This window comes from Maniola jurtina, chromosome 24 (genome assembly GCF_905333055.1).
Source record: "Maniola jurtina chromosome 24, ilManJurt1.1, whole genome shotgun sequence".
NCBI lineage: Eukaryota > Metazoa > Arthropoda > Insecta > Lepidoptera > Nymphalidae > Maniola > Maniola jurtina.
This window is the reverse complement of record NC_060052.1, coordinates 5,943,730-5,967,704: the sequence shown is the minus strand read 5'-3', so window position 1 is coordinate 5,967,704 and position 23,975 is coordinate 5,943,730. Positions and strand designations below refer to the sequence as shown.

General features: G+C 36.0%; 1 protein-coding gene across 1 annotated transcript; it reads left to right on the top strand.

Annotated features, from left to right (window-relative positions):
- The first annotated feature begins 1,261 nt into the window (after positions 1-1,261).
- Positions 1,262-23,896, top strand: LOC123877904 (homeobox protein slou). Its single transcript, XM_045924854.1, has 3 exons — positions 1,262-1,570; positions 22,419-22,738; positions 23,447-23,896. Exons 1-3 carry the CDS (start codon positions 1,285-1,287, stop codon positions 23,693-23,695), a joined length of 855 nt encoding a protein of 284 aa, XP_045780810.1. The 5' UTR covers positions 1,262-1,284; the 3' UTR covers positions 23,696-23,896.
- The last annotated feature ends 79 nt before the right edge of the window (positions 23,897-23,975 follow it).

Below are 23,975 nucleotides of genomic sequence, written 5' to 3'. Positions count from 1 at the left end.
GTAAAAAGAAATTTTAGTTTTTTAACTTAGAACTAACTATGTTATGATATTGTATTGAAGTTTAGTCGTTCCGATTGAGGTTAGGTCTAGCTAGACGTTACGTACTAAGTAGTCGACAAGCGCGCGCAAGTGTGGCGCGGTAAAATTCAAATTTTCGATGCGTTCGGTCCCAAACGTTTGCCATCATACAAAGTTATTATATTATATAAAAATTAATTAAATATTGAAGGTATGTAGTTACGTAAAATCTGTATGGTGACAAAATATATAAATAAAATCATTATGTTCAATTAATGGTCCACCTAAGTCCTGGAACCAGCTCAGGGGGGGGTCATGACCCCCATGACCCCCCCCCTGGATCCGCCGTTGACGCACACGTACAAATAGGTAGCACAAACGCAAAGTTTCCCTTATAATTAACAAAAGTTAATACTCTCGCAGGTATTTAAAGACCTATCCAAACACGTTAATGGCGCAAATCGCTCGCAGCACGGACCAAAACCCATTAAGTTCAAAACTCAATAAACATCATTGTTTCAGCGCTTAACTACGAAAATAACCCGGCACAGCCGCACGGGGCCGCTTTGGCCCGATCTTCAGCGCTCCGCGACCTCTAATATTCATAAGTCAATTTCCTGCCCCATTAATACGTAACGAAGTAGCGCAAATGGCCTTATCGCTTGTGCGCGATTACTTGCTCGCCGCTCTCTTACATAATTCAACGTATTAAACGAAATTGTTTAAACCTTATTGCTCGATTACGTTTCTCCACCCCTGGCACGCCTCGTTTCCCTCTGCCAATCGGCGGGCCAGTTTTCCTTCTCCCCCTACTCGCTGGTTGCCCCCTTCGAAAGTCCCCGCCCGTTTCGTTCCCGGTTTCAGTGCGGTCGTGACGTTCCGATGTTAGGTGCCGACGGTCGTGTCGACACGCTATTACGCCTGCGTCGACGAATATTTAGCGGTGATTGTTTGCGGGACAAACTTCTTTATTTATTCTATAACAAAAATACTACAAAACTGTTAAAAAAATTACACCTAGCGATAAGTTTAATGAATGTCCCATAAATAGGACATAATTGACGTTAAATTTTGTAATGCAACAAACATTAGCAGTGAAGTGTTAATTGTGTATAAACTATTACCTAAGTATAAAAAATAAAGACTTAAAATCAAGGCGATTTAAATTTAAAATTAGCATTCAAGGGATCTGAAAACCAAATGACTGTAAAAATAGAGTTGAAATAAAAATGAATGAAATGTGATATATTAAAATAAACAAGAGCTATGACGATGCTCGCGATGGCGCGAGGCTCAGAGGACAGAAGGGAGGAAGAGGCCGAGGCGGAATCGGAGGCCAACGGGGAGGTTGACGTTGTAGGCGTAGAAGAGGCCGCGCCCGTGGACTTGACGAGGCGCTTGGGGCTCACGAGGCCCCCCGACCGACCCGCGATTGCATTTTCCGTGGAAAATATCTTGGACCCCACGAAGTTTACCGGTCGGTCAGAGGTGCCGCTGCGATATGACGAGACCTACTGGAGGCCGCATTACGATAGGGACGATAGCGATTCCGGTAAGTAAATTTTGTCCCTTTAAAAGCACACTTTCAATTTTCCGGTGACTGAGAACACAGATACTTAATTTTGATACGAAGGTTACTAAAGATAAGCCCTAATTCGTTCAGTTTGCAAATACAGATTACAGATATTTTGCAGATTAGAGTTTTGCATACTTAGGTAAGTAGCTCATTTTCCGTGCCCAATCGTAAATTTTCTTCAGGTGTAAATTACCTTCTTACCATGAAAAAATTAAAATACATATTGGGGCCCGCAATTTTTTATGCATCTACGTAATTAGGTATAGTTAATTAAATAAAAGTTAATAAAATATTGTTTTAGCACTATCGTGTATTTTAACAATAAATAATAATTAAAAAGATTTAAAATTACATTTCACAGGCAAGTTACATTTAGCTTGCTTTCCATTTTATTACCTAGAAAAAAGTGATAGCACTTTACAATAAATTTAATTTAACCAGTGATCACAATGCAAGATAACTTCAAGCATTTTTTATTTTATAATACTTATTTACTTACGAATACCTAAGTAGATATCAATAAAGAAGTAGATAAGTAGGTACTAAGGAGCTAGTTACCCCTGATTGGGTATCAAAGACCGCAGATGATTTTAATTGATAAATTATGATTTAAGATCTATTACAAAAGAAAGTAATGTAAAGAATTTTTTGTCAATTTCAAATAAATACATTCCATTAAAAAAATGAAAATAATTTAAACAACGTTGTTTACTATAGGTAATTTAATAACATATTGTATCTTTGTTTACATGGTGTTATTGTTATAGGTGAATATTTTTCCATTTAAGAATATTAATATTAAGGTAACCATGGTAACCTTAATATTCTTAAATGGAATAAAGATAGTGTCCTAAAAATAGGACGTTGGCAGGCAACGGGTTAATTATTATTCGTTATGTTCGAATCTTCATTCGCGTGCGAATTGCGACATCACTAAATACCTAAGTAATTGTATCGCGATGTACACGAACTTTCGCGCTGCGATATTTTTGCATGCGAGTGAAAAGCGGGTTTTTTTTATAGATACTTACTTACTATAAGTTATTAGCCATGTTAATTATGACTAATATTCCCCTTTCCTCTCCAACTAAGCGTAAAGCTTGTGCTAGGAGTAGGTACGGCAATAGTGCAACGGGTGGGGTTTAACGCCGACTTTTCGGTATTCAGTCTGCTCCTCAAACGTTGAGCTATTGAGGCTCTAATCTCTTGGAGAGAATTAAAATAATATGAAAGCTAAGAAATTAGGTAGGTATAGTTTAATAGCTGAAGCCCGTAGCTTACCCGCGTGGACTTAGGTTTTTAAAAAGCCCGTGGGAACTTTTTGATTTTCCGAGATTAAAAAAAATATATAGGTATTATAAATTATACTTACAGGCTTAAAAAAATTGGTTGTCTGTAAAGTCGGTTTACTGACGATAGTTGAACGTGACAACAAAGGCCGATTGTGCTTCTTTGTCGCTCGTTCCGCGCTCTCGCTTGCACTTCAAGCCTTACATGGAACGCCTCAGAGCGAGGTAACGCCGCATGAGTCATATTTTTTCGTGCGTGCAGCCGGCTCTATCGAATTATAAGACGTTGTCACGTCAAAAAATCAGGCCGATCTCTACATTTCTCTATTCTTTATTTATTTGCATTCATGTCTTACATCGTAAAACATTACAATTACATTGCTCCGTTGCGTCGTGATTGAAGGACAAACCAATAAACCAACAAACACACATTTTTGCGTTTATAGTAAGTAGGTACTTACCTAGCTATCGGGTAGTGATTTTAATTTCTGATTAAGACATAATTTTGTTTAGACTTTTAACAGGGGCTCTCTCCGTCACTTGTTTCATACAATCGTAGTTCCAATTTCATTTGAATACTAAGCAACCTAAGTCCATGAAATTTTGCAGACATATTCTAGAAACTAATGTGTCTGTGGTGTTTTAGATTTTTCTAAAAATATGTAGTTTTAAAATTACAGGGGCTCAGATTTGTATGAAATTTTTTAAGACCGCGTAACTTTGAAACCGAATATTTTAACAGAAATCTGGAAAACCATAGACATAGATATTAGTTTCTAGAATATGTCTGCAAAATTTCATGTACTTTGGTTGCTTGATCATCAAATGAAATTGGAACTACGATTGTATGAAACGAGTGACGGAGAGAGCCCTCTTAATAAGTACCTAAAATTATGCTTTCTTATAGGTACTGTGTAGGTAATCCTACACGTTAAAGAATAAGTAGACAGGCAGATAGGTAGGTACGATGTTTTTACTTAGTTGATATCCAATTTATTATTTAAATTAACTTAGGCATTACTCCACAGATAGAGTAAGACCTAGATCTTTCATTTCACAATTATCATGACAATAATATTATTTCCAATTCCTAGAACAGCCCAATTTGATCGTACCGTCGCGAAATAATTAATTAACATACCTAAGTATACAAAAACTTCTAATTTCAAGGTCCCCCTTTTTGTAAGTTGGTCTAACAAGGTTTCCCTGTCGTAAAACATTAACAGGCAATTATTTTAATAATGACCAAAGTTGAAAGTCAATTTATACAAATTACTTCATTGTAGTATCGATTGATAACGTGACAAGCTTTCAGGTCTTACAAAGTTATTTTGCGGTTACATAAAAGTAATTTTAGGCTTTACTGGTATAGAAATAAAGGTGTGGAGACAGATTTGTAGTGGAAGGAGTAGTCTTGTCCGTCGAACTTGAAGTCTCTATTAAGTACGTGACGAAAGTCAAACGACGTCTACGCTCGTGTGTGCCGGAACTTAGTTTATTTTTAGTTTAGTTTATTAGAAGCTAATAAACGGTTCGTGAATTGAAATGTCAGTTCCGCCATATTTGCTTTGTTGTCCTTTATTTGGAACGTCCATTTAGGAAAGTTGGTTATTTTTTGCATAGAGTAGACATGTTGCTAGAGGCTGTGATAGCTCGCAAAATCAACACAAACCCATCTCAATCTTAATTGGTCCTGTTTGGCGCAGAGTGTTTGTCTCATATTATGTTTGTTTAATATGTTGTTTAAAATGTGAAATTATGTTGTATCGCTTTTTTTATTACATGTATCAAAGCTTACGCTTATTATAATAAGAGTAGAGACTGATATTTGTTTTTATTATAATTTATTTTATTACTTATAAAGGAAAACTAGCTAATTAAGTACAAAAACTAGAAAAATTAACAGGTACAGAAAAAAACTATACAGCTAATTTCTAGTTTTAGCAGATAAACGTTCGATAGGATAGAAATACTGTCATGTCTATTTAAAAATGAAAGGTAATGAAATACATTTATTTCAGTTAGGCCGACTTGTGTACTGTATAGCGTTTAAATGACAAGTCAAGACTACCACCGGTTCAGAAAGCAAATTCTATTGAACTTTATCTTACTGTTATTATATATTCTACTAGCTGATGCTCGCAACTTCGTCCGCGTGGATTTACGTTTTTTATAATCCCGCGGGAACTCTTTGATTTTCTGGGATAAAAATTAGCTTATGTGTTAATCCGGGGTAAAATCTATCTTCACTCTAAATTTCAGCCAAATCCGTCCAGTAGTTTTTGTGTGAAAGAGTACAAACATAAACACATACACATATACACAAACTTTCGCCTTTATAATATTAGTGTGATAGTGTGAGTTTGATTGTAACTTTGACATATAAATTCTATTATATAATATTTTCTATCCAAGCTTACATCGTTGTAACCGTTGTATTATTTACAACATTTAATTATTACATTATAAACATTTGTACTATTAGATGGCAAGTGGCAACGCTTCACTACCCTGGATGTATGAGGTTTGCGCCTCCAGTTAACAATATGACATCTCTCTGCTTTTTTGCAACTTTTCCACACAAAATAAAATGATAAAATTGTCGCTTGTGTGGAACATTCAATATAATTGAAATAATTTTAAATTATTTAAAACTTTTCTGGACAAGTACCTACCTACTTAGTTTTTCGCCAATAATATTGTCATTTTATGAAAGGATTTTAAATAATAACTAGTTTTGGCACTAAATAAAATAATAAAATTTTATCTTTTGTGCGGGACATTCAATTTGTAAACGATTCTAGACTGCCTTCGTTTTTTCGTCATACATATCTATTGACAATTGAATAAAAGGATTTTTCAATAATAATGAGTTTTTTTCAGATGCTAGAAACTGGGTAAGTGTGTACATGTAACTACTTATGGCTGAAAATAATAATTTATCTGCAACCAGTCGTTTAGTTATATAACAACGTTGTTACTTCCAAAAACCATAAGTTATTCAGATATAAAAACATTGTTAAGTAATGTCAATCGACAGATAACCGAATGGATTGATTATTAACTAGCTGATGCCCGCAATTTCGTTGCGTGGATATACCTAGGTTATATAAAAATTCGTATAGGTTTTCTTGATAGACAAACGGACAGACAGACAGCCAGATAGACAGACAGACAACAAAGGGATCCTATAAGGGTTCCGTTTTTCCTTTTGAGACACGGAACCCTAACAATGATTTATAGTTAGATAGTTAACTTTTTGTGCTCAAAATGGACACAAATTATTATTTGCTTTAAAAAGAACGTAATTATAGCTATTTAAGGATTAATTATTACTAGTGCAATATCAACTAATGGGATTCGAATGATTGTATGATAATTTTTCTGATTATGATGATAAATATTTTATATGAATTGTGTAGGTAGCCATATTATATCCTAACGGACGGACAAAATTCGCATTTATAATATTAGTAAGAAGTTCTCTAATGAATAATTTTATTTGATTGAACAAAAATATTTTTTTAATAATATTAAGATCTCTACAACGACATTAACAAATAGATTTTTACTTTCGCGACTGCTTGCCAGCTGTTGAGTGTCGACAGATTTGTAACTAACTTCCGGTCAACTTCCGGATGTTGTTTGTTCAATAAAAATTGCGTTTTCATTATTTTTTCTTGAATACATAAATTGTCACAAATCACAATACCTACAATTATAGATTGTTAATGCCCGCGACTTCATTTGCGTGGATTAAGATTATTAGAATCGCGTGGGAACTGTTTAACTTGCCGGGATAAAAAGTAGCATAATATGTTCTTTCGCGGAAAGTAAGCTATTTCTGTACCAAATTTTGTCAAAGCTAGTGGTCAGGCTGTCAGACAAATAGATAGACACACTTTCTCATTTATATAACAAGTATAGATATTAGATATTAGTAGAAATGGATGATAATATGATTTGAGTCAACTTGCGCTGCATGTTGTCGCAGCGTCGGATCGGAAATTGGCAAAAAAAAAATAAATTTTAATATTTTATTTTATTGAAAAGGCACACAAAACATACACTAAGTACCTACTTAGGTACAAGCATGTTACTAAAACTTCAGGTATGCAAGTTCATTATATTACGGTCTACCAAAAGTGTTAACTGAACTGAAGTGAAGTGTGGACTGAAAACCGAAAGGTCCGAACCGTTGCACTATTGTCGTACACTACTCCTAGCACAAGCCTGACGCTTAGTTGGAGAGGAAGGGGAATATTAGTCATTTAACATGGCTAATATTCTTTATAAAAAAAAAGTGAAGACCAATTCTTACGCTTGTGAGTGAGATACACATATAACAGCCCGTTCCCACTTGACGGCTGTCGGACCCCAATCTTAATCGGATGTTCCAGCGGGAGAACATTTCGACACAAAATCGGTTTCCGACAAGTGTGAATAGCTTCATATATAATGTTCTGCCACTGGGACATCCGATTAAAATCCGGGCCCGACAGACGACAAGTGGGAACCGGCTCTTATAGGTATGTGTAGGTTCTAGGTAGGTATGTAGATATTGGCGCGGGGTCTACGCACCTTTTGACTACGAGCATGCTTCATAGAATGGCGCCCATTTTCAGCTTTTCAGTTCATGTAACAGTTAACAGCTGATATCCTACTAGGTTAGTTTACTTTTAACCCCCGACCCAATAAGAGGGGTGTTATAAGTTTGACGTGTGTATCTGTGTATCTGTGGCATCGTAGCTCCTAAACTAATGAACCGATTTTAATTTAGTTTTTTTTGTTTGAAAGGTGGTTTGACTTGATCGAGGCTTAGCTAAGAATACCTAATCCAAGAAAATCAGTTCGGCCGTTTGAAAGTTATCAGCTCTTTTCTAGTTACTGTAACCTTCACTAGTCGGAGGTGTTATAAATTTTTTATTTACACTTGTTATGACGATAGGCCAGCGATTCATGAAAACTATTAGGTAACTAACTACCTGCGGTTAAGATTGGTGCGCGCTTGCCAAGAAGTCTTCCTAGTTCCTACCAATCCATATCTTGCCTGAACGAACTTCTGATTACGTGGCAAGAAAAATAGACCCCGAAAGACGTTCATACTTCAAACAAACTTATCAATTTTCAATTCCTCCATTTCTATGTCCGATAGCAGCAAAATGTCTGTAGGTAGCACTAAATTCAAAATGGCCGTCTATTAAGATGCCCGATAAGAAGGCACTTGATGTATTATGGGATACTTTATCATGTCATTGTTTCCACCTTATTTGACTATCGAATCTTACTTTAAGGATCTTGAAAATAGTTTTTTTCAAAGGTCATTTCACTCCTTAAATCTTTCTTATATTATATCAAATCTACATATTATATTATATTAAATCAAATATATATACCTAGGAAGGTAGTCCCTAAAAGTAGTTGTTGTAGCCGCAATAGAAATAAGTACAAATGGTACCCACTCTGAAAATTTCAACACTAGATAAGTATAGGTACTAGAATACACAGCCGTCAAACTTTTATGCTAGGCCCTGATTTTTTTGAAACAGTCCAGTCCAATAAACAAGTGGAAATTAAAAATTTACAACACCCCCGACAAGTGAAGGTTACAGTAACTAGAAAAGAGCTGATAACTTTTAAACGGCTGAACCGATCTTCTTGGATTATGAACATTCTCGATCAAGCCACCTTTCAAACAAAAAAAAACTAAATTAAAATTGGTTCATTAGTTTAGGAGCTACGATGTCACAGATAGATACACAGATACACTGATACACAGATACACTGATACACAGATACACACGTCAAACTTATAACACCCCTCTTTTTGGGTCGGGGGTTAATTAATATTCTTTCTTTCTTTCTTTTTCTTCAATCACAACTCAAAAAAATCCTTTCAAACCTGTAAAATTAAAGCCTGCAAATACGTACACTAACTTCACTATACACCATTGGTCCCCACTAGAGCGAGAAAACACCAAATTCCCCCATAAGTTAGACAGAGAGCGCCCAACCCTTAGCCGCCGTCCCTTTGGGCACCAATCCGTGAAATTAGACTCGTCTAAACGAATCTAACGATTATTTTACTATCCCTTTTGCGCTAAGATTTGTTCCTTGCTCACTCAAATAAAAATAAAAGGTGAATAAGGCGTTTCGGGGGTCAAACGGACATAAATTTCGTTCGTTCACGGTCCATGTTGGCTTATTTTTCGGGCCTTTAGGCGCGAGGCGGCTTTACTTCGCTTTAGTTCGCTTGGACAAGGGGTTTTGGAGTCCGTAAATTCGATTTGTTTTACATATTTTATGATATGATAGGGAGTCATCCATATAATATTATGAGGGATTGACTTTAGATAAGATTTGATAAACCTAAGAACATGTATAGGTACTAAGTGCTACGTGCAAATTTTTGTCTGTCTTATTAACCAGGGCATGACATTAATAAAAAAATCGTCATTTTTGAACTTAGTGACTTTTCGCTATACGCGGACGTATTACATAATGGACTAAGAGCCCGGAAAAGCTAGACCCTCGTTATTTTATAAAAGCTAAAAGTTTCTTTGCGCGTTGTCCCCAACACATTTTTTTTATTTTTTTATTTCTCGTTTAAAGAGCTGGGTCACTAGTGTGACCATGTGGCTCTGGTAGGTCCAACCCCAACACATTGAGAAATGATCAGCGGCTATGAAGTTTGGATAATGGTGGCTTTGGCAGATAACAGGTCACAAAGACGTATAAAATCTTTCGTCAAAGTATTTAAAAATCTATTATTTTATTGGTATTTTCTTCGGAATCACGTCATGCATTGCCAGACCCTTACTAGGTACTTACCTAATTATCGTAGCAACTCCCTGCCAGACACCCTTAAAGTTTTATAAATTACTAGAGGATGCCCGCGACTTCGTCCGCGTGGATTTAGGTTTTTAAAGATCCCGTGGGAACTGTTTGATTTTCCGGGATAAAAGGTAGCCTATGTGCTAATCCAGGGTATAATCTATCTCCATTTTAAATTTCAGCCCAATCCGTCCAGTAGTTTTTGCGTGAAGGAGTAACAAACATACACACACACACACACACACACACATACAAACTTTCTCCTTTATAATATTAAGTGTGCTAATTGTTAGAGTTCACAGTAGGTATATATTCTCTATTGTATTAATATTCGATATCTAAACTAAATAGGTACCACAAAATCAAATCACCTTTTTTTCCACCAGCGCGCGTTTTCCTCAGTACTTTTCCACAAAGAATTGCGAAAAAGTTACGTTAAATATTGTAAAGATCTAGCGAACGTTTACCTAGATGCAGATATTTATCGAATTTCGCAACTCGCAAATATTTTTAGAAACGACCGCATAAAAAATCGCGAGCTTTTTTCGTGGTGCCACTTTTTGTGGGCCTATTTAGTACTGTAGGGGCTAGTACAAGATATCTCTCCAACGTTGATATTTTTGTAGCATCTATTTAGTAGGTACTATAGGGGTTAGTATGAGATTTTACGTCGCACCGAATGAATGTTTATAGAATTCGAATACGTTAAAATATTTTGGCGTTAAAGTAAAATGAACCTTAAATGAGTTTTCAAACTCAATTCACGAGCATTTTACTTTTTAGGGTTTCGTGCTTGAAGGATGCCAAAAGGACCCTATTACCTACTAGGCCTCCGCTGTCCGCCCGTCAATCTGTCTGTCAGTGGGCTATATCTCATAAACCGTAATTGGTAAAGCGTTGAAATTTTCACAGACTTTGTATTTTTTTGTCACCACGGCGAATCATCAAAGAACATTTGTGTTATATACCTACCATACCATGTAACAGAGCCCTTGGTGTGTGAGTCTGACTCGCACTTGGCCAGGTTATTAAATGATTCAAATTTCAAATTCATAGTTCGTCCCATCTCTACAACAGGCGCTCCAAGCGGATACCTTGCGAAATTAAAATCGGTGATATTTACTTTTCGACTTTAAATCAAGATAATTTAAGTCCATTTTGCTCTGGGGTTATTGTGTTTCGACGATTATTATTTATTTGGTTGGGATTTATTGTAAGATATTTATGTATTATTGTGTAGTACTTGTATTAATCATTTTATAATTCTAGTACCATAGGACCTATTCCACGTATTAATGCACCTTACTCACAACCTGCAACGGGAAGCTGGAAGAAATCTCTGTTTAGAGATAAGCATTTCTTATGTACATAGCTTAATTTATTTATTACAACTTTGGTACATGAAAAATAAAATAAAAATAAATAAATTCTACCAAAGTTTGTGAGATGCGAAATCTCATACTAATCTTACGGAAATCGTAATTTTTTCCGCACTCTCTGATTCGCAACGCAGATCGTTGCCCCGGCGGCGCGGCGGCGGCTAAGTCACGCTAAGTGCCGTGTCATTAGCACGTAATTTGTGTAGCTAGTTAAGAGAATCAGCAGAAACTAAGAACCAAATAGTTATAAGTAGGTACCTACTATAAATGTATCTACTCTTACTAAAAAGAAAGTTTAATGAATTCAGCTTGGTGGGGCTAAAATGATTTTCATCTTGACCGAAAGGATCTCGTCCGAATGGCCGAGTTGACACTTTGCAATTTTTTTACATATACCTACTCTTTTTTACCTACCTAACTTGCGACCCGCCTCGGCGTTGCAAGGGTTTTTTTTTTGAGTTCAGAACTTTCCAAAAAAAAATCTTTCATATTTCTCGCTTTGCAGGGGACTACCCATATGCGAAAAACTTTCAGCTTTTATAAAATAACGAAGGTCTGGCACGCGTTGGCCCTTAGTCCATACAATGTTGCGTCAAACTTGAGCCGTGTCCTATTTAAGGCCATTGCAATTCGCGGCGGTGTCACGGGGCGGTTTTCACGTAATTTCGGGGTAGTAATTAAAAAGTCAGCGCTGGCAGCATTAAGCCCCCGTTTACGCGCCTCTGCGCTCGGCTTTATGGTGTAAACACCCCCTTCATTTCGTGTTTACACCACTTCAAAGTTGAGTTTTACCCGGGTTTTACGTAATTGTTAAAATCGTTAATTTTCGAAATTGACCGGTAATTTTCTGAGTTGGCATGTTTCATTCTCGATACCTACCTGCTTTGCTTTTGATTACTATTCGTTGTCCATCGCTAAGGCAAGATGGTCAAGTGCGAGTAGAACTCGCGTCCTGAAGGGTTCTGTAGTCCGTAGTTACCCGCTATCTACTTACCCACTATTCAAGGTTTTGAAGGAAGAATCGGAAGGTTTTAAAGGGGAAAGTTTTGATGATCAATCAGTGATAACTGCTAGCGACTTTTAGTATTCATAATTTGCTTAAAGAGTCGTTACACTAGCGGCACGCTATGATGGCCGGTTTGACACATTACAATAGTGATGTGGAATGTCAATTTATTCTCGAACAAAAAACAATTAAGTTTTGTTTTTGTACCTGATTAAATAGGTTTAATAAAACAAAAATGTATATGTTTATTTAATTTATTTGAACGAACTGAATATTTGAACGAAAATGAATATACATACTTTATATGCACACAAGAAACATATGAATACAAAAGATACCAAAAAAGGTGCCACAAAAGGCCATAATTAATCAGATTCGTCCATACTACTATTTTCACTGTCGTCACTGCTATCATCACATACATTAATAATTATATGTTCGTTTTCTATAATATTATCTATTTTCACATCTCTTTCATAATCTTCCCTTATTAATTTAACAGTTCTATTCACAACCTTTTCCCAGTCTCCTTTAGTCACATGTTCACAAGCTTCTTCTAATAATTTTAGCATTTTTTTTTGTGGTAAATGGGGGTAAAAAATTGTTCATATTCACAAGTACATTCACCCCTTAAATGGTGCAAACTGATTTTTCTACACTTGTATACATTTAAGAAATCAATTTAATAAATAAATTTTGAGTCCTAAACCTAAAACTACATTCGATAAAATTTATGAATCTCTGCACATCACTATCGTCAATAAAGTAATACAATTATTTCCTTCAAAGTCGTTATCAATTAATACGGAACTTCATGAGCGGACAAACGTCAAACCGGCCATCATAGCGTGCCGCTAGTTTAGGTGAATAATAAAATACTGGTCAAGTGCGAGAAGGACTTGCACACTAACTTCTGTAAGTCTAAGTACCTACCTACTTAGTTACCCATCGTAAGAAATAAAACTTTTTTATCACACACAGGATCGTACTGAGGACACATTCCTTGAGAATCCTAGGTACCTACGCGGTACGAACTGTTCAAATAAATTGATAATATTAAAAATACCAATTTTAGGCCCCCAATTCCATCTGGCTAAACAACAACGGATAAGTAAGTAAATGAACACTTTCTTATAAGTTGCCATGATTGGATCATTCAAGGCAACAAGGTAGGTAAGTACCTACTTTATGACAAAAATGTTATAAAAAACCGGCCAAGTGCGAGTGAGACTCGCGCACTGAGGTTTCCGCACTCGGGTATTTTTTCCAGCATTTTGCACGATAACTCAAAAACTATTATACCTACATAAAAATAAATGAAAATCTGTTTTAGAATGTACAGGTAAAGTCCTTTCATATTATGATACCCCACTTGGCATAGTTATCTTACTTTAAAAATTGAAACATTTTTTTTAATACCTTGGCGGCCAAGTGATGTGCAAGTGGTGTGATCAGTTGTTATTTTATTGTGGTGGTCCAAGGAAAGCGTTGCTCTGGTCCAATGATCGCAACCTATTCCTACAAGCTAAATCGTTACTTAGCTAGTTAGTAAATAGGTTACGTTAATTCACGTTTAATATTAGCACTTAAAACACACACATGACAAATAAATTAAGTCTAAAACGCTTGCAATATCGTTTAACATAACTGCGAACACGAATACACCCTCTCCCGGAATCACCCGACCAAGAATTCTACCCAAATTACACTTCTCTATTTTCTTCATTTAACAAATTGATGGTCCTTGTTTACGGATCCATTCCAAACAAAAATATACCGTTACAGTAATATCTTTAGAGTTTAAAATTCGTTGGCATATCCAACAAAGGAGTTGGAACGCTTACGCCCAAAAGTAAGGTTCGAAGTTTGTACTAGATGTAATGGTGTCAAGGGATTTTTAGCTTTATTTAGTGTACTCCAAAGTTCTTAATGGCTCGTCAATAGATAGAAGGGGGAATTTGCGGTTCAAGTTTGTAATTAATAAAGCCCTCTCGATTACAAGTGCCTTTCCTCGCAGGGATTTGGGCGGACCGTGTTTCGAGACTGAAAATTATTGTGTAAAAGCTTTTGATCCTGACTTTGATATTGTGTTTGCATGTAGGTACCTACAGCATAGCATTTATATAATAATAATAGCGACCCGCCCCGGCTTCGCAAGGGTAGCTTATTAGTTACAATTTTCATAAGGATCTCTAATTTTTTTGAGAATGAAATGTAGCCTATGTTACTCAGGAATAATGTACTTAGCTTTCTACTGGTGTAAGAATTTTCAAAATCGGTTCAGTAGTTCCAAAGATTACCCCTTATAAACAAACTTACAAACTTTACCTCTTTATAAGTACCTATTAGTACCTATCTAGATAGTATAGAGGTAAAGTTACTGTGAGATATACAAATCTTATAGTTCCTTTACATACACGTATGTAAGTAGGTATATGACTCAAGTGTAGATATTCCGATGTCTAGTATATATAATAAGTAGGTATATCTACTTACCTATTTTAGGTTTCCCTCCCTACTTGCAAATCCGACCGGTGTTTACACGGCCTACAAGCTTTGATAGCCACGGTACCTATATTTAGGGGAAAAGATGGGGAAAAGCTATAAGTATAGAGAAAGGCACTACTTTTGCGAACCCCCCTTTCTATTTTGTTTGGAAAAGCGTGTCTAAATATTTCAATGTATTAAATATACTTACTAAGTAGGTGTTTAAATACTTACTTAAATACTTAGAGGAATGAAATGGAAATCCTAGAAAGCCACACACACTCGAAAAAATCGCGCGGTGAAATTTTGCAGTGCGAGCTTACTTAACAGAGCTCTCTCCGTCACTTACCTACCTACTCCATACAATCGTAGTCCCACTTTCATTCGAATATTAAGCAACCAAAGTTCATGAAATTTTGCAGACATATTCTAGAAAATAATATTTGTGCCTGTGGTGTTTTACATTTTTCTAAAAATATGTACTTTTAAAATTACAAGGGCTTCAAGATTTGTATGTGAATTTTAAGACTGCGTAACTTTGAAACCGAATTTTTTAACGGAAATCTGGAAAACCGCAGGCATAGATATTAGTTCCCGGAACGTTTCTACAAAATTCCATTGAGTATGATTGGTTAGTATTCCAATGAGAGACGAACTACGTTTGTATGGAGCGAATGACGGAGAGACCCCTCTTTATTGTCTTGTTGCCTTCCTGTCCATGTCGTGGCGATACAAATGGTATGCAATACAACAAGCAAAAACAAGCTGTTCGCAGACCGATTAAATAGAAGGTTTTAGTTGTTTTAGTGTAATTGTAGAAGCTAATTGCTTGGCAAATGATTTAAATTATATTCCTACATCTAGATACATATATAAGGAAATGGTGGTTGACTCACTGACTGACTGATTTCAACTAATTTGAAAAATAAATAAAAAATTACTGACTATCTGATCTATTGCCAACACACAGCTCAAATTACTGGACGGATCGAGCTGAAAGTCAAGGTAGCTATTATAATGCAGACATCCACTAAGAAAGGATATCTGAAAATTCAACTCGCAGGTAGTTAAAATAGGGCGTTGACATCGTAGTCAACGCGAATGAAGTCGCGGGCATATAATAGTACTTATTAAAATAAGCTTTACAATGTGCTTTCGAATCGTCAAGTGTATCTACCACAGGTTGACTGGAACATGGGCAATTGAAATTGCTGAATTCCTGGAAATTTTGTCGATTATGACGTCACGGCCACATGAAGCAATAAACTGCAATACCCCCAGCGATACCTGAAAATTTCAGCAATGTAATGCGGAATAATTGCTCCAGATTGCTCCACTCATTGCTGTATCCATATGTGTTGCTTGCAAATGAGTTGCTTAACAGCTTTGATAGTTCTAATAAGTTAATTAATTTATAAAGTGGTCATAGTAAAAAGAATACCCGGCTGAGTTTGTCGTGGGCTCTTCTCAGACCGGGGCGCGTTTAGAACCATCATAGCTTTAGTTTTAAGTTTACGTAATTAATTATTATCAATACTATATCATCTTACAAATCTAATAATTCTGACCATCAAAAGGAGCACAATAGTACCTACTGTGAATAAATGTTTTGAGTTTGAGTTTGACAAATACTTAGAAAATTGCCCATGTAAGCGCATCTTAACAGGACGTATTTTAATTTATTTTGAGTCAGCGTCGCGCGTCGCAAGCGCACCTATAATATATCTGTCGACAGAACATCTGCTTGTGATTTTATAGCGCTAATTCGTACAGCGCGATCTGGACAACCGACTTTACCAAGTTAAAAATCTTAAACGATTTATTTAAACAACCTAATTTGAGCTTAATTATTGAAAGCATAAGTCTTATTTTTAATTGATATAATTCTGTAGTTATGACGTTATGAGTTACGGAATATTGACACTAAAGTGTCAGAAAATATGTTTTGCTTTGTGTTATAAAGATTCAAATTATCGCTTATGATCTGTTTTTGAAATATCATGACATTTGTATTTATGAGTGTGGATCTTTGTTTGGTGGTTTAAAAATAAAGATTTCGCTTTATTACCTACCTACCAAAACAACAAACAACATAGGTAAGTATATCTACCTAATAGTAGGTAAGGTATACCTATTTGTACCTACCTAATAGTAAGGTATATTTGTACCTACCTAATAGTAAGGTAGGAATATTTTACTGGTTATAAATAATTGTTTCCTATTAGTCGTCATAGTCAAATTACTAGTTCATAGTTTGCTGAATTGTACCATTTGACTGCCCCTAGAGAATCGCATATTTTGAGCAAAATAATTGTCACTAGTTAGATTTAGAAGATACCTACCTACCTAACTAACATATAAAACTGTATTTTTGTAAGTTTGTATATGAACATTCATGAAAACTGATAACTGGTGCGATATATCCGACTGTCCCTTAGATGGGGGAAAAATATACCTACTGTTAGCAATGATTGTTCGTAGTAATGATGAATAGTTTATATAAAAAAATATATAAATTTACAAAAAAAACGCACTGTATAAGTTGCGGAAATAATCCATCTTAAAATGAGAAATTATGTGTTTCCGTCGCAGCAAAATAATTAATACATGAAATTCAGTGTGGTTAACATAAAATACAAGGAGAAGTACTTAAAACGTCGAACACAAATAAAACACTTATAAATTTTACACTTTATAATTTTCCATCAAAAAGCAACTATTGTCGAGGGGAGAAGGCTTGCACACAAGTGATAGGAGAGTCGAGACCAGTGTTGCCAGTGGCAGATAGTCAATTGTAACACGAGACATCTCAAAATGTAACATTTTCACGAGAAAAGTAACATTTCTTTATTTTTCGTGGAAAATAAAAGTAATAAGGTACACAGGTTAATATGGCACTTTATTATACAAAAATTTAAACAGTTTTCTTGTCCCATTAGTTAAGCTTAAAAAGAATCGTAATAATAATTGTTGATTGAATAAATTGACTGCTGATCCTGAAAAAGAAAAACAAATCAATATGTAAAATAATAATATACCAACGGATCTAAAAATGTCTTTGAATAGCTATAACTTATTTTGTTAGGTAATCAATTTTTATTACAAGTGTAAATTAAAAATTTATATCACCCCAACAAGTGAAGGTTACATTATCTAGAAAAGAGCTGATAACTTTCAAACGGCTGAACCGATTTTCTTTGATTATAGCTAAGAACACTCTCCATCAAGCCACCTTTCAAACAAAAAAACTAAATTAAAATCGGTTCATTAGTTTGAGAGCTACGATGCCATAGACAGATACACAGATACACACGTCAAACTTATAACACCCCTCTTTTTGGATCGGGGGTTAAAAAGATTAAAATCGTCTTATATCGGGCGATCTGGCAACACAGGACTGTTTGAGTTTGAGGGCTACGCGCTAGGTGGACTTTGTCTGTGTAGCGTTTCATGGCGCGCGTGTGGTGCCTTTTTGGAGCGTTTTTTTTTTTGTTTAAAGTGGCTGGTTTTTGTGTTTCACTGGCGTTTTTGGTGCTAGAACCATGCTGGAACTAACTGGGAAGCGCTCTAAAGGGGCGCCGTGCGTATGTCGGCGAGCGCCGGCACAGACGAAGTCCTTACTTAGGTAACTATATAGTTTCCCTAACTTGAAAATATCTACAAACTTGTCGTTGGCTAATAAAAAGCCAGACGAGAGAATAAAAAAAAACGCACTAGGTAGGTACGCAGTGAAGAAAATTACGCGGGAATTTCAAATTCGTTTTGTTAACTGAACAATACTAGGTAGGTACCTAACTTACCTTGGTCTCAGCAAATAGATCGATAGATTCGATAGCAAAACTCAAATTTTAAGTTACGCCGGCTGGTATCTACTCAGCTCACTCTCATTCCTGTAAAGAAAACCGAAGTTACCTACAACAATAACTAAGTAGTAAATAGCTAAATGAACTTCTGGAAACTAATGTGACTTAATAATAAGATGACAGTCAATACAAAAACGAACTGCTTTCAGTTGCAAATATTATGACTTTGTTTTTGCATTACTGATTCCCTAATTAGTTAACTACTTACCTATTTACTTAAAACTACATTGTATACAACATTTACTTACCAAGCAAGTAGTGTTAGCAACACATATACACAGTCGATAAGGATAACGAACAAACCAATCACTTTCGAATTTTGACGAAATAAAGATACAATTTTTTTTTTGTACTTAGATACATAACTACAATATCACTACCCCGCAACGAATAACTTTATTATCCAAAACAAAGTTCAGTCACAGAGAAAAACAAACAAAACACTTTTTTAATCACAGAGTATAATTACAAAACAAAGTGAACTTAGACCAATAACTTAGAGAAAGTGAAATAAACTAACAAATGGGTCAATTACGACAAACAAAAACTGTTTTGGATGCGTTCCGTTTCACGATTATTTTTGGTTTGCTGGGAAAAATTTGAATATTTTTATGAAGTCCTAAAAGTAACGTAAAGTAACATTTTGAGTCGTGTAACATGGAGGAAACATGAGGGGGTCAAAAGTAACGTAAAATGTTACAAAAGTAACATTCTGGCAACGCTGGTCGAGACTCAAGACGCACAACAGACGGAAACGTTTAAGTGTGCAATCAGCCCAATCAGTGTGTGTAATCATTACACTCACTGATTGGGTTGATTCTGTAATCAGCCCAAAAAGAAGAAGAAGGAGAGTGCAATCCTAAATTATGCTAAAGTACTGAACCACTGGGTCAAAACTATAAATCCCATCTTATTAATGCTTAGCTTTAATTGGTAGGTCTAACAGTATTGCTAGAATCTGGGAATGCATTAGGTAGGTATTATACCAAGAAAACTCCTACCATTATATAAATAAGGTAAATACGAAAGGGGTCACGACACGACCCTCAGCAATAAGGGATACGATGCAAAGTGGGAGACCTTTTCCACAATGTTCCGTGCAGAAAATGAAATAAAGACGATAAAGAAAGATATACCTATTATGTGTTGCATTGCATTGTGGTTCGTCATATAATTTATCAGTGTGATTTTTTTTAATTGCTTTCGCTCCACGTTGGATGTGTACAGAAAACCTATAACCTAAGCTAGACAACTACAGTGCATTTTCTCTATCGGCTAGAAGGCACCGTCTTAGGCATCTTCTAACCAACAATATTAAACAACTGCGGTCGCAAAACTTTAACTATTTTGAAGGAGAACGAAGAGGGCTGGAGTGGAAAGGAGCGGGGATGTGCTTATTCGACCAATTAGATTTTTGTCAGATCATCTTTCAATAATCTGATTGGTCAACTAAATCTCCGTTTCAGTGGATAAGAGCTCTTTGAACTATAGAACGCACTTTGCTCAGACTTTTAAGTATCCTTTAAAAACAGACAAATTTAATATATATATATATAATGCTGTCTCGTTTTAACAGTGCTTTAAGTCTGAGCAAAGTCAAAGTGCAGTATATAAGAGCCCAACCGCAGCCCTGCTGTTTTCAAGTCTTCTCAGAGGCGTGTTGCTTAATGTTTTTCAGTTATATTTTTATTTAGAATCGCCACGTTTATTAGAAACATTTTCAGAATGATATAACGATCATTTCCGTTTCCCTCTCAATCTACAAGTGTTGCCACTGCAAAATGGTTTTAGGGCTATTAATTTTTAACACGGCAACATTGGCAACAAAATTTAAATGTCCGGAAACATTAAAATATAATTTACGAGTGTTTTATTGTGTTTAGTGAAATTAGTGAAATACACGTTCTAATGGCCGACAGGATGTATAAATATTAGCGGAATTGTCCCGGTGTTTAGTTGGGACGGCGGAATGGCCGAATCGCAGTGGAATAGCGATAAAATGTCATTAATTTAATCACCACCTACAGAATTAAAGCGGTCTAAAGCAAAATTTAAAATTATGAATAAATAGAAGACGAACCCCAAGCCAGAGACCCTAGAAGTTTTAAAGTTTAAGGGTGTCTGGCAGGGGGTTGCCACGATACTAAGTGTGTGGTAATGCATGACGTGATTTATGAATAGGTCCTATTACGAAGAAAACATAAAGAAACTAGCTGATGCCCGCGACTTCGTCCGCGTGGATTTACGTTTTTCAAAATTCCGCGGGAAATCTTTGATTTTCCGGGATAAAAAATAGCCCATTTGTTAATCCAGGGTATAATCTATCTCCATTCCCAGCCAAATCCGTCCAGTAGTTTTTGTGTGATTGAGTAACAAACATCCAAACAACCACACTGTCACATTTATAATATTATTAAGATTAGGATTAGATTTTATACTTTAACATAAGATTTTTTTACAGCTTCGTTACCTGTTATCTCCCAAAGCCACCACGATAAAAACCTCGTAGTCGCTGATCGTTCCTCCCTGTGTTGGGGGCAGAAAAAACTATCAGCTTTTATAAAATATCGAAGCTTTGGCACCCGCTGGCTCTTTGTCAATAAGACAGCATCTTTAGACACTCGTATCTGTCATAACATGTAGTCTGTGGCAATCATTTTCACTGGCTTTATATTATAACTTCATATTTAAATTATAGGCGCCGTTTTCGTTTACTTTAGATCTTATTATATGAATTTGATGGCGTTTTAGGAGCAGTTTTAATTCCCTAAATTTATTATTACGTAATGTATTTAATTATAATGTATGTAATTTATAGGATATTTGTATTATAATAGTTTTAATACGTGTATCCAAATACCTACCTACTTATTATCGCTCAGTTCAAAGTATCATTTACATTTAGGCATAGGTACAAGAAATAACACTTTTTATTTTATTTTTAACTAGGGGATACCCACGGCTTCGCCCGCTTGGTTTTCGATTTTTTTAAATCCTGTAGGAACTCTTTGATTTTCCGGGATAAAAAGTAGCCTATGTCCTTCCCCGGGATGTATCCCACAATAAAATCGGTTTAGCGGTTGGGCCGTGAAAACGTAGCAGACAGACAGACAGACAAACTTTCGCATTTATAATATTAGTATGGAAGTATAGATTTTCGTGGTAGCCATTTTGAAATCTTTAGTTTATTTTTTAACCCCCGACCCAAAAAGAGGGGTGTTATAAGTTTGACGTGTGTATCTGTGTATCTGTGTGTCTGTGTATCTGTGTATCTGTGTATCTGTCTGTGGCATCGTAGCGCCTAAACGAATGAACCGATTTAAATTTAGTTTTTTTTGTTTGAAAGGTGGCTTGATCGAGAGTGTTCTTAGCTATAATCCAAAAAAATTGGTTCAGCCGTTTAAAAGTTATCAGCTCTTTTCTAGTTTTCTTGTAGAAAAGAAGGTTAGATAACCGTTAGGTTCATAATATTATGTCAATTGACAAATGTCAAGCTGTCAAGATGGACGTTGCCTAGATACATAATTATTTATTTGAAAATGATGTTTTGGAAAACTCAGATACTTCAGATCGTCGGGGGTGTTATAAATTTTTAATTTACACTTGTTATTGTTATTTCATGTTATTGTTTTCATTTATTGTTAATTCATATTGTTTATTATTCTTGGTTATTTCATGTTTTATGTGCAATAAAGTTTTAGTATCTATCTATCTTTATTATTTGTTGTTATAGCGGAAATAGGACATTCTGTGAAAATTTCAAACCTCTACCATCTCTACCTATTACGGTTCACGAGATTCAGCCCACTGACAGACAGACGGACGGACGGACGAACAGTAGAGTCTTAGTAATAGGGTGCCGTTGGCAGTGGCACCCTTCGGGTACGGAACTCTAAAAATTAAGAGTAGCTATTACACTCTAAGTACTTTAAATGTAAAGAAGTAAAAACTGCTTTTCTTTTACAGTAAAAGACCACCTCCAACACTCGGACCTAGAAGCGGACGATGTGGAAACAGACGACCAAACTTCCAACATGGATGACGATATCCTCACCCAATCAGACCTCGACGAAAACGGTGACCCCAAGAGCCCAACCAGTTCTGGCTCCAAAAAGAAGAACGGGTCCTCTAGGGACTCCAAAGGGGGCACGAAACCCAGAAGAGCACGAACTGCGTTTACTTACGAACAGCTGGTGTCTTTGGAGAATAAGTTCAAGACTACTAGATATCTTTCTGTTTGTGAAAGGCTTAATTTGGCGCTGAGTCTTAGTTTAACGGAAACTCAGGTTAGTTATACTTCATAATATTTTTTATCTAAACAAAATATAGGTACCTAAAATGAAAAGGTGACTGATTTACTGACTGATCCATAAACGCACAGCTCAAACCACTGAACGGATCTGGCTCAAATTTAGCATGCAGATAGCTATTATATGTATGACATAGACATACGCTGAGGGATTTTTGAAAATTCAACCCGTAAGGGGATAAAATGGGGGTTCGATATGTGTATTGTCCACGCGGACGAAGTCGCGGGCATAAGGTATTTGGGATAAGTAATTAAGCCATCAGACTTTCGAGTGTATTTTTTAACTTAGAACTTTTGAACTACCCAACTAGCGTTAGGTGCATTTAGTATTTATGGCTCCCGTAAATTGTCCGTGTGGAAAAACTCTTTGATTCTCTTTTCCCGGGATAAAAATAGCTATCCTATAGCTAATGCCAATTGGATTGGAAGAAGTACAGAACCATAGAATAAAATAACAAACAATAAAGAATTGTTTAACCATCTACCACTGGTTCACCAAGAAGATTGAATAAAAATTAATAAATAAATAGGTAAACTTTTATTTCAGGCCTTAAACCCATAATTGTGTTAGTATGACAAACATCACTTAACCTATGTTAGTACTACAAGAACCAGCAAGAAACTTGGCGGTTGCCCTTTTCATAATAAGCCTATATCGAAATTAATTCAGATTTTTCTTGTCCAGGTTAAAATCTGGTTCCAAAACCGTCGAACGAAGTGGAAAAAGCAGAATCCAGGGATGGATGTAAACAGCCCGACCGTGCCGCCGCCTCCAGCGGGGGCCTTCCCTTCAGGCCCCTATCCAGGGGGCCTGCTCTACTCCCACGGGGTCCCCTACCCCTTCACGGGCCCTGGACCTTACGCCCCATACTTCCACCACCTAGCTGCTAACCACCATCATAGCCATGGTTCGTTGGGCCATTCCCATACGTGATTATGGCAACGACCTGGGTCCCAAGACCCTAGGGTCGACAAGGAAAACGAAAATGTACTTTCGAATTAGTGGTGACTTTAATAAACAATTATTATATTATTAAAATAGTGTTACGTGGTTTTACATGCTTAAATTATGATATTGGACAGTGAGTGATTTTAATTGATAAGTAATTTTAATGTAAATAATATAAATTATTATAATATATTGCTTCTAAGAATCTTAATGTGAAAAAACCATCAATCAAGAGCCTTACGTAGTCGAAATTCATGGACTCGTA

Coding starts and splice junctions, on each gene's coding strand:
- LOC123877904 (XM_045924854.1), top strand. CDS start 1,285: ATGACGATGCTCGCGATGGCGCGAGGCTCAGAGGACAGAAGGGAGGAA. Junction 1,571..22,418: donor TAGGGACGATAGCGATTCCG/GTAAGTAAATTT, acceptor TTTCTTTTACAG/TAAAAGACCACCTCCAACAC. Junction 22,739..23,446: donor TTAGTTTAACGGAAACTCAG/GTTAGTTATACT, acceptor TTTCTTGTCCAG/GTTAAAATCTGGTTCCAAAA.